Source organism: Brassica napus, chromosome C2 (assembly GCF_020379485.1).
Source record: "Brassica napus cultivar Da-Ae chromosome C2, Da-Ae, whole genome shotgun sequence".
In the NCBI taxonomy this organism is placed as follows: Eukaryota; Viridiplantae; Streptophyta; class Magnoliopsida; order Brassicales; family Brassicaceae; genus Brassica; species Brassica napus.
The window spans coordinates 234,852-249,960 of record NC_063445.1 but is presented as its reverse complement, the minus strand read 5'-3'; the positions used below and the strand labels follow the sequence as shown (position 1 = coordinate 249,960).

The 15,109-nt window shown below is 36.1% G+C and overlaps 3 protein-coding genes across 7 annotated transcripts; all 3 read left to right on the top strand.

The window, feature by feature from the left end:
- The first annotated feature begins 513 nt into the window (after positions 1–513).
- LOC106422623 (metal-independent phosphoserine phosphatase) lies at positions 514–4,750 on the top strand. Of its 2 annotated transcripts, XM_048748495.1 has the most exons (11): positions 514–660; positions 1,002–1,119; positions 1,237–1,287; positions 1,407–1,517; positions 1,748–1,879; positions 1,972–2,047; positions 2,173–3,105; positions 3,211–3,414; positions 3,498–3,881; positions 3,982–4,215; positions 4,299–4,750. In XM_048748495.1, exons 1-7 carry the CDS (start codon positions 647–649, stop codon positions 2,385–2,387), a joined length of 717 nt encoding a protein of 238 aa, XP_048604452.1. In that variant the 5' UTR covers positions 514–646; the 3' UTR covers positions 2,388–3,105; positions 3,211–3,414; positions 3,498–3,881; positions 3,982–4,215; positions 4,299–4,750. The 2 variants fall into 2 exon arrangements, with proteins under 2 accessions (XP_048604452.1, XP_048604451.1); XM_048748494.1 differs by lacking the exons at positions 514–660; positions 1,002–1,119; positions 1,237–1,287; ... (1 more) ...; positions 1,748–1,879; positions 1,972–2,047 and having other exon boundaries at positions 2,973–3,105.
- A 568-nt stretch (positions 4,751–5,318) lies between these two features.
- Positions 5,319–11,689, top strand: LOC106425263. Of its 4 annotated transcripts, none has more exons than XM_048748491.1 (6): positions 5,319–5,456; positions 5,577–5,774; positions 5,875–6,237; positions 6,336–6,575; positions 6,671–6,953; positions 11,590–11,689. In XM_048748491.1, exons 1-6 carry the CDS (start codon positions 5,423–5,425, stop codon positions 11,672–11,674), a joined length of 1,203 nt encoding a protein of 400 aa, XP_048604448.1. In that variant the 5' UTR covers positions 5,319–5,422; the 3' UTR covers positions 11,675–11,689. The 4 variants fall into 4 exon arrangements, with proteins under 4 accessions (XP_048604448.1, XP_048604449.1, XP_048604450.1 ...); XM_048748492.1 differs by having other exon boundaries at positions 6,671–6,958; positions 11,595–11,689; XM_048748493.1 differs by lacking the exon at positions 6,671–6,953 and having other exon boundaries at positions 11,322–11,689.
- An 871-nt stretch (positions 11,690–12,560) lies between these two features.
- On the top strand, positions 12,561–14,970 carry LOC106423978. Its single transcript, XM_013864721.3, has 5 exons — positions 12,561–12,714; positions 12,813–13,019; positions 13,114–13,473; positions 13,574–13,813; positions 13,896–14,970. The coding sequence occupies exons 1-5, from the start codon at positions 12,681–12,683 to the stop codon at positions 14,609–14,611; spliced, it is 1,557 nt and encodes a 518-aa protein (XP_013720175.2). The 5' UTR covers positions 12,561–12,680; the 3' UTR covers positions 14,612–14,970.
- Positions 14,971–15,109: the final 139 nt, after the last annotated feature.

The following is a 15,109-nucleotide window of genomic DNA, read 5'->3' as shown; positions in this document are numbered from 1 at the left end:
TTTTTTATTGTTGAGTTAGTGGTTCTCTCAACAGTTTTCTCTGTAAACAATATTTAATTTATCCAAGAATTTTTTTTGCAAAAAAAAAAACTCCATGATTAGCTTTTTATTGGCCAATGTAGATTATAAGCTATAAAGTTACCTTGTCTTTACTATTTGATTATCAATGTAGAAGTAGTACTATAATCGTGGTAATACTGAATTCTCCCATGAATAATTGAATGTAACTTCTATTACCGACCCTAAATTCTAATTTGTAGGCGATTCCCTACGTATTTCTCCCGATCCTGTAAAGGATCCGATCTGAAAAAAAGTAGTTGAAATATCGACATCACACGTGGTTGCAATGCCTATACGATCAAATGATTTCTGTATAATAAAGTATTTAGTAATTAACAAATATGACCAACATTATTAATCCATGAGCTGCCACAAATTTAATTATTTTAATTATTTGATATCTCTAGCTATAATTAAAAATGAGAAACCAAAAAATGTTTTTTCTTTCCTCTGGAAATAAGGTTATAAAAGCAGAGAGCACACATCGACTTATCATAAGTAAACAAACACATCTTCCTCTCAGTACTCTTCTCTCTACTCTATTCTTCTTCTCTGACAAAAGCCATTAATACCTGCCCCTTAAATCATGGGTCATGAATGGTATTTTTTATTTATATATTTAATTTCAGATCATTATTTGACGACTTACTCATTATTCATAACATACACTAACGTTTATGTTGCAAATTTCCGCTAATCCAATAACTATATTCAGCGTTATATCTTCATTATCAAAAATATTGTTTAGTAGTACTATATGTTTCCAACGTTCCACTAATTAAGATGAAAATTACATAACTAAACAACAGATTTTCAGAGCATTGATCATGAATATTTCATGTGGGAGTTCGGTAGAATACTTGCATATATGTTAATTCTATGCATAATGTTTTGTGCATGACTAACATATTGTGACTAATAGAGAACTTATGAAAATGTAGTATCGATGCATCAAAGGAGTTCAAGTGGGGTGAGGACGTCAACGTTAAAAGTGAAGTAACTGAGATTGTTCTTGTTCGCCATGGAGAAACCACTTGGAATGCTGCTGGAAGAATCCAGGTATCTAAGCATGAATTTTATACATTATATCTATTGTGACTATTATGTGATATTCTGATATATATATATATACTGCATGTACATAAACACATTTTACATATACAAAATTGAATGCAGGGACAAATTGAATCGGATCTTAACGAAATTGGACAAAAGCAGGCTGTTGCAGTTAAGATCAAATCCCGTTCAAGCTTTTATCTCCTTTCTATATTAAATAGATGAATATATATAGATATGTATTAACACATGCATGATCATTTCTCTCTCTTTTTTTTAATAATCATTAGATCGCTGAGAGATTGGGAAAAGAGGAGAGACCCATAGCTATATATTCATCAGACCTCAAGCGAGCCAAAGACACTGCTCTCAAGATCGCGGAAACTTGTTTTTGTTCCGAGGTCTGTAAGATTATCTCTATCTACATTCTACCATATTTAAGAAGCCCATATATATAACATCAGTGCTAAATTATTAACAATAGAAAAATAGAGAAATTCAATAGAGTTCTACATGTTTGTTTTTTATTAAGAAAAATATAAAACATTTTTCAGTAATGATTTCCAAAGTTGTAGGAGTTGTAATTATTATTTTTAAGATGTAAGGTCTAATTAAATATACTTATATACAGGTGACTGAAGTGCCTGAGTTAAAGGAGAGGCATGTGGGTAGTCTCCAAGGGCTGTATTGGAAAGAAGGAGCAGAGAAAGAACCTGAAGCTTACTCTGCTTTCTTTTCTACCCAAAATGACCTCGAGATTCCGGTAAGTTTCATTCACACTAGTATTCTATCACTCCTTTCTCATATATTCACATGCTTAACTATATCCTATATTTTATATACGATAATCAATAGGGAGGAGGAGAGAGCTTTGACCAACTTTGTGAGAGGTCTATGAGTGCCCTTGAGCAAATTGCAAAGAAGCACAAAGGTACTATTAAATATATATTTTTTTTTGCTTAAAGAATACGTTTGGATAGTTATAAAGTTGCAACTTCTTTACCAAAAAATCATACACTAAACGTGTAAATATATATGCCATGTGTGGAAATGAAGGGGAGAGAGTGATAGTAGTGACTCATGGAGGAGTGTTAAGGGCAATCTACATGAGGATCACGCAAGCTTCCTCTGCTGGGAAACTCCTTAATGCTTCAGTGAATGTTGTTCGCTTCAGTGACGAGAAATGGATCATTGATTCATGGAGCGATGTTTCTCATCTCTCATCAGTTGGATTCCTCCAACGGGGCTTTGATGGTGACGCCAAGCCCTAGAGGACCATTATCCATTCTCTAGATCTCCTCCATAAATAATATCCTGTGTGTGCGTTTTATAAGATACGAAGTGTTTCCATTGGTGAGGTCGATGTTCTTGTGGAAAAGTTGTTTATCTTCTTGTATTTTGCATTAATCGATTAATAATAAAGCTCTCTTCTTCAAAATATCATAAACGTTTACACCAGGAAGATAAACGTCACAATTGTAGCTGTGGTGCTAACAAATATGATGTCTCTGCCTAAAATAATCTAAAGGCAAAGTATGATGTCTCTGATAACTTCAAATGTCCTTTGCTAGATGAATAAATTACTGTGTGGCCAGCCTCTTAGAGGTGAATGATATCATCAAGTGAACTCTAGGATTGGTTATGTAAAGACTCGAACCTACCATTGGATCCCAACGAGTTCGACAAGTTCCCTCGTCATATACTCTCATATTATGCGAAAACCAAACATGCTTATTTGAGAAAAAAGAATGCACAGATCTGACGGTTGAGAATATGCCAACATGCTTATTTGAGATCCAAGGGTTAAAAAGCATGCGAGGCACAGCTTATAGATAGATCTCTCAGCGCGGGGAGCCGCAGTCATAAAAAGAAGAAAAAAAAAACCTCTCTCTCTCATCTTTCTAAACCCTAATTTTAGGGAGAGAAAGTCCCCAATCCTCATCGGTGGAACCATGGACGAAGAAGGCGAGACCATCTTATTTTATTCCGGTAAGATCTCTCTCTCCATCTCTTCTTAACAGGAATTTGTTTGTTAGATTTCGATCTTTCGTAAATTCGTTTACGCCTTGTCCTTTTTTTTTGTGTGTGTGAAAGTGAAGGAGACATTCGTTTGCTGGAACTTTGATGATTGCCCAGTCCCTGTGGATACCGATCTTGGTTCTATTGTTGATAATTTCGAACATGCTCTTCACCAAATGGGCTTTGAGGGGAGAATGAGCATCAATGTGGATTGTAAGAAACTCAACTCCAACGAAGAAGCCTTGTTTAAGGCCGGAAGAATTTTCTACTTACCCTATAGTAAATTCCTCAGTCGCTTCTATTTAATTATACGCCTAAGTTATTATTTAACTAAACTAAAAAATGTTTGATTTATTATGTAGCCACACACGATTACCGCAAATTTGGAACTAGGCCTACTCTGGATATGACTTTTTATATGCTCTCTGTAGTACGAGAGACTGCACCAATACTTGCAAATTTAGCCGTAGTCGTCAAACCAAATATTGATCCAGGTAGCGAGTTACATAGGGTTCTGCACTGTTTGAAATCGAGGGGTCACAATGTTCTCATAGTAGAGCTGCCACCTGATGAAGAGTGTCTTTTTAGTGTTGACTCTCTACTTAAGAATTCACGATTTTTGGGTGGAGGAAAGCCTAGAGCCAAAAAAGAGTTAACTCCTGAAGAGATGCGGCAGGAGGAGGAGGAGGAGGATGGTAGTTATGATGTTAGCGATCTCTCCAACCAGAAGATGTTAGATTTCTCAGGTAAGACCATCTCAAATTGTTTGTTTGTTTTAGATTTCATCTGTCACTTTTTAAAATTATAAATGGTATTTAACCTCCCTCCCTCTTTTGCATCGCTCAGAGCGTATCAAACACGTCAAAGGGCCTAGGACAGTCGTCTTCTGGGACGCCATTGATTGCCCATTCCCTCTTTGTTTCTCTCCTGAACAGATCTTCCAGAAAATCAAATCAGTTCTTATGAAAAAAGGTACGAATGATAATATTACAATCTGGGCTTATGTCGATGAACGGTCTTGGAGGGATAAGTGTCTGGGTAACAAGACTTGGGATTCAAGAATCTACTTTCTTCCCGCAGGTGAATTCTAACCTTTTTCTTTGTGTGTATGTAATCTATATATGTCTCACGTCCGTTGATGTTTTTTCTCTTTATTTATCCAGGGGATAGACGTGTCAGAATGTTAAACGACATGTTTCTACAGTCTAGAGACGCTCCTCTGCACCATTGTCCAGGACTTTTGATCCTAGTCTCGAATCATTTCTCAGGTGACCCCTTCTACATGGAGTTGTTTGAGGACATGCAGCACAAAAATTACCATCCTTTCTTGATAACTCCGAGGGAGCACAGCAACATATCAGAAAGCCCTGATGAATGGCCACTGTCTCTATTTAATAGACCTCGCAAAAGCTCACAAGGACCTCTTCCCAAAAAGCCTAAACTGGATGCTGCTTAAAGTAGCACATGCCCAGGGCTGATGATACTCTGGTTATTATGATGTTGGACGACCTAGCTTATGTTCCGATCTTGCTTGCTTCACAAGACTTTATTGATAGTAAAGTTTAAAAAGCCAATGACTAGTTCCGTTTATATGGAAGAATGAGTTTTATGAAGGTACCATGTCTCCTTAGCACTTGACAATTAACTGCGCTAATAATGTGTCCAGTTCCAATGAATCGGGCTTTTGCAGGTGGTTGTCACTTTTTTTTTTCGAGGTTTTATCATGGTTCTTTCTTTGTAGGCTATACATCAGCCAGTCAAACCAGAATATCAGAATCAATTGTCGTCAGATTTGTTTATTTTCAACAAATAAAAGCATAGGTTTATCTTTTATGGTGATCTTTATCTTATGCAAACCCTCTTCCAGGTTGCTTGTGTGACACGTCTGATTAACAAACATGTCCGAACCGGTTTGAAAGACCATGTTTACGAGTACAGTCTCTAAGAAATTAAGATGATCAGACATAGAGGGGTTCACGTTTTGTATAGGCAAGAGGATTTCTTTGGTTACTTATTTATTTACGTAATTAGACAGAGATTTCAAAACTTTTTAGGGTTTCCCCAAAAAAAGGAAAAGAATGCACAGATCCGTTCCGTTGAAAATATGTCAACACCCTTGATATTTTCCTTTTTTAAAAAACAAACTGAGATCCAAGAGGGATATAAAAACATGCCCTCATAGATATCTCAGCAAGCCGCAGCCTAACTCTCTCATCCGTCCGTGAAGAAAAGCATTCAAAGCAAGATCTAAGGTCTCTCCAATTCTCATCGTCATCTCCGCAGAACCATGGGCGAAGACGAGATCATCGGTTTTGAGTCCTGTAAGATCTCTCTCCATCTCTTACCCTCCTAAAATTGTTTTGTTAGATTTCATCTGATCGATTATAGGGGAAGTAATGGTTTATTTTTTCTAATTTTTTCGTAAATTCGTTTGTGCGTAGTGAAGCAGACGCTCGTGTACTGGAACATGGATGACTACCCAATCCCTGTAGATACTACCGATGATCTTGATCCTGTTTTTCGTGATATCTTAAAAGCTCTTCATGTAATGGGCTTTCGTGAGGGGTCTATGCAAGTGTCTCTGTATGATGAGCAAATCAACAGGGAGGGGGCTCTAGTCGACTGGACTTTACCCGAAAGTAAATTCCTCACTCTCCTTTGCTCGTCATCGTTTCTATTTTAAATTATATATATATATATATATTGTAATCGGACTTGTTTCTCTGTTGTTGTTTGTAGGCGAAACTTACGGCGCTTGTGTTTACAAAGTACCGGATATCACTTGGTATATGATTCGTGACTCATCATTTTACAGAGCAGGACCAGTAAATTATTTTGTAATTGCAAAACCAAAAAGGGAGTTACATAGGGTTCTGCACTGTTTGCAATCAAGGCGTCACAATGTTCTTCTAGTAAAGCCGCCGCCCCCTGATGAAGAATTTCTCTTTAGTGTAGCCTCTCTACTTGAGAATGCTCGATTTTTAGGTGGAGGAAAGCCTAGATTCAAAGAATTATATGTTTCTTATGCGTCTGAGTATGATATGTGCTTTGAAGAGTATGTAGACATCCCAGAAGATCTCTCCAAGACGGTAGATTTCTCCGGTAAGACTCAAATTGTTTCTAGATTTTTCTATTTTTGAAAATTTATTATAAATGGTATTTTATTTATCCTCTCTTTATTGCATGTATGTATGGCTCAGAGCGTATCCCAACCGTCAGAGGGCCTAGGACAGCCGTCTTCTGGGACGCCGTGGATTGCCCTTTCCCTCCTTCTTCCACCCCTGATGAGATCTACCACTCTATCTCATCAGCTCTTGTTGAAAGGTATCTTAGTGATAATATTACTATCTGGGCCTATCTTGATGATGATGACAAGAAAGGGTCTGCCTTACTGGGTGGTGACAAGACGTGGACTTCCAGAATTTACTTTCTTCCCGGAGGTGTGATCATTTCCCCCTCTCTTTTTTTTTTCCCCGTCTTTATATGTCTACTCTCACTTGCATTTTATTTGATTTTTTTTTTTTCCTTTTTCCAGGGGATAAAGCCTCGAGACGTATCAGAATGTTAAATGACATGTTTTTATTGGCAAGGGACTCTCCTCAGTGGAGTAGTTATGACGCTAGTTTGGTCCTGTTCGCAGATCAGTTCATAGGTGCCGGCTACTACATCAATATGCTTCAAAGATTGGATGACATTCGTTACCATATTCTCTTAGTCACTCCGACTCTGGACATCAACAAACCCGAAACCCCTCAATGGCCCGGATTGCTTATGGATAGAGGCGCAGCCAGTTTTGCTCTTGAAACTAGCAAAATCTCTGAAGCCGATGCCGCCGCAGAAGAAGAAACTCTTAAGAAGCTTGACTGACACGCATGGCAAACTTCTCTTGGATCCTAGCTCTCTGAACATGAACAAACTAAAAAGCTCTGAATGTCCAGGACGGCAAATAGATGGAGGATCAGGCTGGGGAAGCTCTGAAGAACCTTATCTCAAAAAGCATAAAGCCGGTGCGGCCGAAGAAACATCTGATGCGGCCGACGAAACACCGTAGGGGTTGGGACTAGCTAGCTTCTGTTGTCGTAGCCCCGTGGATGTTTATTTAAGTTTTTATTTATCAAAAACTCTGCTATATTTAAGTTTGTACTTGTATTTTGAACTTCAAACTCTGTTCGTAGTAATTTTATGACTTCTCTTTTTATTCATGCAATCTTTCGTTTTTCTTGTTGTTGTCTTCCTTCTGTTTAACCGCCAACAAACTCGGGCATTGTTGTTTTTCTTCAAAATCAATTGCTACACCATAATCCCAGCATCTTGTAATCGGGGAAAGGATTATTCCCTTCTAAACAATTTCCAACCTGAATCCAAACAAGCGATATGCACTAATACGACTGAAATGTTATAATAATTCAAATATATTGATATGGGCTAAATACGACTGAAATGTGATAATAATTCAAATAAATTAATTAATTTAACCAAACAACATCGTTTAAGTTGAACTTATGTTAGAGTCAATGTAGATTTAGGCACATTCTAAAAAATTCAAATAGTTTATTTGAATTATAATCATATTAGAGTCGTATTTAGCACAAACATTAAGCACGATGGAAGTTGTTCGGTCAAAATAAATTATTTTCACTCTTGTAAGTTTATAGTTGTTCTGAGAAGGTACTAATGTTGAAATGGCTTGTCACAAAGCATAATCAGATTCTACTTCTCTTACCATGTGTTTAATAGATAAGCTTCCACATTCTCAAATCTTTCTTTTTCTCGGCAACAATTCTATGTTTGATATTTCTGATTGGAAGAGATAAAATTTATGGATTTCCTCAGGAATAGAATAAACCTCCTTTGCTCCTTTCAAGTCCTTTTGATGCATCTGAAATCTTGAAAAGACATTTGCAAGCATCTTTGTTGTCTTCACAATCTTTCTCTGCTCTCAGTAATATTAGGAAAGGATCAACCAGCTCTTCTTTTTTCATGTCTTTTTTTATGTACCTGGAAATTTTGAAAAGACATTTTTCGATCATGTTGTATGTTGGTGCTCTTGGCTAAGTTGTTTCAGAACATCAAAGGAGGAGGAGATCTTGGATTGGAAAAGGCAAGAAAGAAGTTCATCAAGCACCCTAAGCCTCAATATTCGTCAACAGGAGGGGAGGTTGTGAAGTTTGAAGCTGATGACTGGGAGATATTGTTAATGTCTGGGGAAGAGAGTGAGATCAAAAAGAACTTGATGGCACAAAACACTGAGTTTTAGTCTAACATTTTTAATATCAAATCTTTGAAGCTTTGTGAATCCCCTATACATTATTTGATAATTGGTTTTGACAAGTGTCTTTTTTACATTCTTTATCACTAAAAAATAATGACATGGATTTCAAAAAAAAGATGGCATGACATCAATTTAATTATATGTAAAATTTCCTTATAAAACATTTTAATTTTTGGAAATACTTTTTAAATATGGTATTAGCAAATAAATTTTAGGGATAATTTGCAAAATACCCTATTTAGGATTTGAAATTTGATAACTGCATTTTCTATTTTACTTTTTGAAAAATACACTTTCTGAATTATGAATTAACTTTTATACCCAAGATATTTCAATAATTAAGATATTAATTCGAAATTAATATATAAATTCGTAATTAATAAAAATAATATCATTAAAATTATTTTGTTTAAGATAAATATGTTATTTTTATCATTTAAATTTTATAATAACAAAGATAAATATGTAAATTATGATTTTTTTTACTTTATCATGAAGTTTATACATATTTCCCTTTATTTTATTTTATTCAACTTATATAAACAAGTCACGTTGTTAAAAAAAAATTTCCTTGAATTTCCATGATTCTTTATTCACCTTCCATTCTCTTGAAACTCTAGCCAAACGCAGCATGATATTCCTAAAAAAAAAAGATAAAACAGAACTACTGTCAGAATAAAATAGAATCAGAATTAGAAACCAAAATATGATTAATCAACAAACCTCTAAAATAAAGAATCTGTGAAACTAAGAGAAAAAAATGAAAAAAATCAGAAATGGAGAGGATACGAAAGAAGGAGACGAGAAGATGATACACGTCTTGATTTCTTTATTTTTCAAAATAATAAAAAAATTTAAGATATTATTAAAAAGATATGGGAATGATATTGCGTAGATATATAAAAAAAATATTAGATAGATTCTCTAACGATTTTTTTTTAAAAAAAAACAAATTTTAAACAATATATTAGAAATTGCGATTAAAATTTTTTTTTAAAACAATATATTAGAAATATTAAGATTGGACAATTAGGTAAATTTATATATATATATATAAGTGTATTTTTCCAAAAAAAATAAATAAGGGTGTAGTTTTCAAATTATAATCTTATTTGAGTGCATTTCTCCAAATTTTCCCTAAATTTTACACTATCATTATAAAATAAACTTTATGTATAAATATTATTTTAGTAAGAATTTTGGAATATATTAGTAACTAATATATCATATATCACCATTACAATAATATATATATATATATATAAAATTAATAAACAAATAAACTAAATATAAGTACATTGTAAAAAAATTCACATTAACTTATATATCCAATTTTTTATAAATAAATATATATATACATATATTAAAATTAAAATACAAAACTAAAGCAATATTAATCAAATAAAAATTTATTGATAATTAATGTTTTAATTTTTTATAGCATTTATTGGTTTATTTAGGGTTTCCCCAAAAAATGGAAAAGAATGCACACAGATCCGTTCCGTTGAAAATATGTCAACACCCTTGATATTTTCCTTTTTTAAAAAACAAACTGAGAGCCAAGAGGGATATAAAAACATGCCCTCGTAGATATCTCACCAAGCCGCAGCCTAGCTCTCTCTCATCCGTCCGTGAAGAAAAGCATTCAAAGCAAGGTCTAACCCTAGCTAGAAGGAAGGTCTCTCCAATTCTCATCGCCATCTCCGCAGAACCATGGGCGAAGACGATACCATCGGTTTTGAGGCCTGTAAGATCTCTCTCCCTCCTAAAATTGTTTGTTAGATTTCATCTGATTCGATTATGGCGGAAGTAATGGTTTATTTTTTTCTAATTTTTGCGTTTATGTCTTTGTGCGTAGTGAGGCAGACGCTCGTGTACTGGAACATAGATGACTACCCAATCCCTACCGATGATCTTGTTCCTGTTTTTGGCGATATCTTAAAAGCTCTTCATGTAATGGGCTTTCGTAATGGGTATATAGACGTGTATCTGTATTCTGAGCAAATCAACTGCGAGGCCATAGTAACTAATGACTTCTTAGGCCAAGGTCACAACACTCTCTCTCGCTCGCCCGTCGTCGTTTCTATTTTAAATTATTATATCTAATCGGATTTCTTTCTCTGTTTGTAGGCGAGTATTATTGTGCTTTTGGTTACAAAGTGCTCGATATCACTTTGTATATGATTCGTCGCGCAACGTGTATTGGACCAGGACCAGTGAATTATTTTGTAATTGCAAAACCAAAAAGGGAGTTACATAGGGTTCTGCAGTGTTTGAAATCGAGGCGTCACAATGTTCTTCTAGTAAAGCCGCCGCCCCCTGGTGAAAAGTTTCTCTTTAGTGTAGACTCTCTACTTGAGAATGCTCGATTTTTAGGTGGAGGAAAGCCTAGATTCGAAGAATTATATGCTTCTCATGCGTCTGAGTATGATATCTCCTTTGAAAAGTATGTAGAGATCAAAGAAGATGTCTCCAAGATGGTAGATTTCTCCGGTAAGACCCCAAATTGTTTTTAGATTTTTCTATCTTTGAAAATTTATTATAAATGGTATTTATTTAACCTCTCTTTATTGCATGTATGTATGGCTCAGAGCGTATCCCAACCGTCAGAGGGCCTAGGACAGCCGTCTTCTGGGACGCCGTGGATTGCCCTTTCCCTCCTTCTTCCTCTCCTGATGCGATCTACCACTCTATCTCATCAGCTCTTGTTGAAAGGGAGTTTAGTGATAACATTACAATCTGGGCCTATCTTGATGATGATGACGACAAGAAAGGGTCTTGGCTGGGTGGTGACAAGACGTGGGCTTCCAGAATCTACTTTCTTCCCCCTCTCTTTTTCTTCTTCTTTATATGTCTACTCTCACTTGCATTTGTTAATATTTATCTATTTGATTTTTTTTTCTCCTTTTTCCAGGGGATAAAGCCTCGAGACGTATCAGAATGTTAAATGACATGTTTTTATGGGCAAGGGACTCTCCTCGGGGCATGCGTTATGAAGCTAGTTTGGTCCTGTTCGCAGATCAGTTCATAGGTGCCGGCGGCTACTACACCGATATGCTTCGACGATTGGATGCCATGTATTACGATCTTCTCTTTGTCACGCCGACTCTGGACATCAACAACCCCGAAAGCCCTCAGTGGCCTGGATTGCTTTTAGATAGAGGCGCAACCTATTTTGCTTTTGAAGAACCTCCTAGCCCCAAAATGCATGAAGCCCATGCCGCCGCTGAAGAAGAAGAAACACCTAAGAAGCTTCAAATTATATGAGTGCCATGCAGTGAGTGACTTCTTTGATCCACTTCATTTTCACAAGTGTGCTTTTTACTTCACAATTGTGTAAGGTTTTGTGTAGAATCTCTGCTTGATAATGCACAACTTTTAGGTGGATGAACGCCTAGAAGCAATGATATAGATTCTGATAATGAGGAGGATTAGGAATGCACTAGATTCTGACTAGCCTTTTGAAAGGGTATTTTTTTTTTAATTTAGTAAATTAGTCAAATAATGTGTATTTCATGAAATTGAAAAAAAAATCAATATTTAATTATAGTGAACGAATGTAAAATTTAATGTAAATATGTAATCTCAAAATGGCTAAATGTATCAAATACTTGATAAAATGAAGGAATAATTATTCAGTTCTTGTCAATACTAAAACTATCGTCAGAGAAATGGGTCCTCCGCGTTTTGTATTATTCAGTTGAGAGGAGTAAATGTTACTTACGGTTAGACAATCGGGCAGACAGTTGGACAGGGAAGTCCATTACCCAAAGTATAGTAAAAATGATCCTAAATTAATAATATTGATGTTTGGACAGGGATTTTAAAATTTTTTAATGTTTTCCAAAAAAAAAGGAAAAGAATACACAGATCCGTTGGTTGAATATGTGTCAACACCCTTGATATTTTCCTTTTTATTTGAGATCCAAAGGGAAGAAATAAAAGGAAAATTCAAAAAAAAAAAAAGAGATCCAAAGGGCTAAAAACATTTAAACATGCCCTCTCTCATCCTTAATGAATTAAGGATATTTTCTTAAATAGAAAAGGAAATCCTAGTTTTCGAACTATTATAAATATGGAATGCAATGGACTGTAAATTATTCATTCACATAATCCATATACAGATTCTAAACAGATATTTGTTTCAATAGCTTTTTGCTTTATTAAGTTTCTTTCGATTTTTTTTCAAAGTTAATATAACTTTGTTGTTCATTCACAAAAAACCCTAACTTAGCTTAAAGTCTCCAATTCTCATCGCAATCTCCGTAGAACCATGGGCGAAGACGAGACCATCGATTTTGAGTCCTGTAAGATCTCTCTCCATCTCTTTCCGAAATTGTTTGTTAGACTTCATCTGATCGATTATAGCAAAATAATGGTTCTTTTTTTTTTTAATTTTCCGTAGTGAAGCAGACACTGGTGTTCTGGAACATGGATGATTACCCAATCCCTGTTGATACTACAGATGATCTTGGTCCTGTTTTTGGTGATATCTCAAAAGCTCTTTATCTCATGGGTTTTCGTCTCGGTTTTATGGACGTGTTATTGTACTCTGAGCAACACAACTACGACAAAAAATCGGCCGATATAATCCGCCCATCCTTACCCACATGTAAGCTCCTCACAACAACACTCTTGTCTTTTGCTTGTCTTTTCTATTTTAATTATTATTATGTAATCGGAGTTGTTTCTCTCTTGTTTATTAGGTCGGTCTTATTCGGGTTGTGTTTACAAAGTGCCGGATATCACTTTGCATATGATTCTTCACGCATCATATATTGGACCAGGACCAGTGAATTTTTTTGTAATCGCAAAACCACAAAGGGAGTTACTCAGGGTTCTGCAGTGTTTGAAATTGAGGCGTCACAATGTTCTTCTAGTAAAGCCACCGCCGCCTGATGAAGAATGTCTCTTTAGTGTTGACTCTCTGCTTAAATATGCACGACTTTTAGGTGGAGGAAAGCCTAGATACAACCCTTTACAAGGTTATATGGATGAGTTTGATAGCTCTCTAGAAAAGTATATAGAGATCAAAGAAGATGTCTCCAAGACGGTAGATTTCTCCGGTAAGACCCCAAATTGTTTTTAGATTTTTTCTATCTTTGAAAATTTATTATAAATGGTAATTTATTTATCCTCTCTTTATTGCATGTATGTATGGCTCAGAGCGTATCCCAACCGTCAAAGGGCCTAGGACAGCCGTCTTCTGGGACGCCGTGGATTGCCCTTTCCCTCCTTCTTCCTCTCCTGATGCGATCTACTACTCTATCTCATCAGCTCTTGTTGAAAGGGAGTTTAGTGATAACATTACAATCTGGGCCTATCTTGATGATGATGACAACAAGAAAGGGTCATGGCTGGGTGGTGACAAGACGTGGGCTTCCAGAATCTACTTTCTTCCCGGAGGTAATCATTTCCTCCTCTTTTTTCTTTATATCTATCTCCCTTCCATTGATAATAATGTACAAATATTTATATTAATTTCCAGGGGATAAAGCCTCTAGACGTATCAGAATGATAAATGACATTCATTTATGGATGAGGGACTCTCCGCACATGTCCACGAGTTATGAAGCTAGTTTGGTCCTATTCTCAGACCAGTTCAAAGATGACGACGTCTACTACAGAGATATGCTTCAACGATTGGGTAACATGCGTTACTATGTTCTCTTAGTCACTCCGGCTCTTGACATCAACAAACCAGAAACCCCTGAATGGCCTGGATTGCTTATAGATAGAGGCGCATACTTTTTTGATCAAGTAAAAAGCCAAATCTATCAAGGACCCGATGATGCGGCGGCCGAAGAAGAAACACCTCCGATTATGAGTGACATGGATTACAGTCTTCTCTGCCCTTTTGGTGATCAAACAAGCGAAAGCTCTGAAGATGAAGACAGTCCATTCTGGCCACCTCGGACTGATGACATGCTAATAGATGGAGGACAAAGCTCTGCCGAACAAGAAACACCCGTCTATCGCTGGGACCCTTTTACTCTCATGTACAAACTTGAAAGCCTATTTCCCAAAGAGAATGAAGCCGATACCGAGGAAGAAGAGACACCTGAGAAACTTGCCACGCATGGCACTTGTCGCTTGGATCCTACAAGCTTTGAATGGCCAGGACGGCAAATAGATGGAGGATCAGGCTGGGGAAGCTCTGAAGAACCTTGTCCCAAAAGGCATAAGGCTGAAGAAAACACCTGAGAAGCTTGCCATGTATCGCAATTTTCTCTTGGAACCTATGACTCTGGACATGAACAAACTAGAAAGCCCTGAATGGACCGGATGGTGGCAAATAGGTGGAGGAGTATGTTCTTGCCCATTTGATGATAAAAACATGTCTTGCTTAGAGCAGAAGAGAAACAAAAGAAGTTAGCATGTCCTTGCTTAGGTCTTAGTCTCCTGGTTATATGTCATGTCTCTGTAATAATGTCGTTTAAGAGACGATTCATTTTCACCCTTAAGATGTTTCTTCATCCTTCGGTCACATTGTGGTTAAAGCTTCTAGTGAGGCAATGTGGTCACAATTTGACTGTATAAGAATCATTTGGTTAATGTTGACTTTGAGCCAATAAAAAAAAAGAAGTTAGCAAATCCTATAGGAATATTTTTTTGGTTCTTTTAGCAAATCATTGATATAGATTCTGATAATGAGGAGGATTACGAATATGCATGTTTGGACAGGGATTTCAAAACATTTTA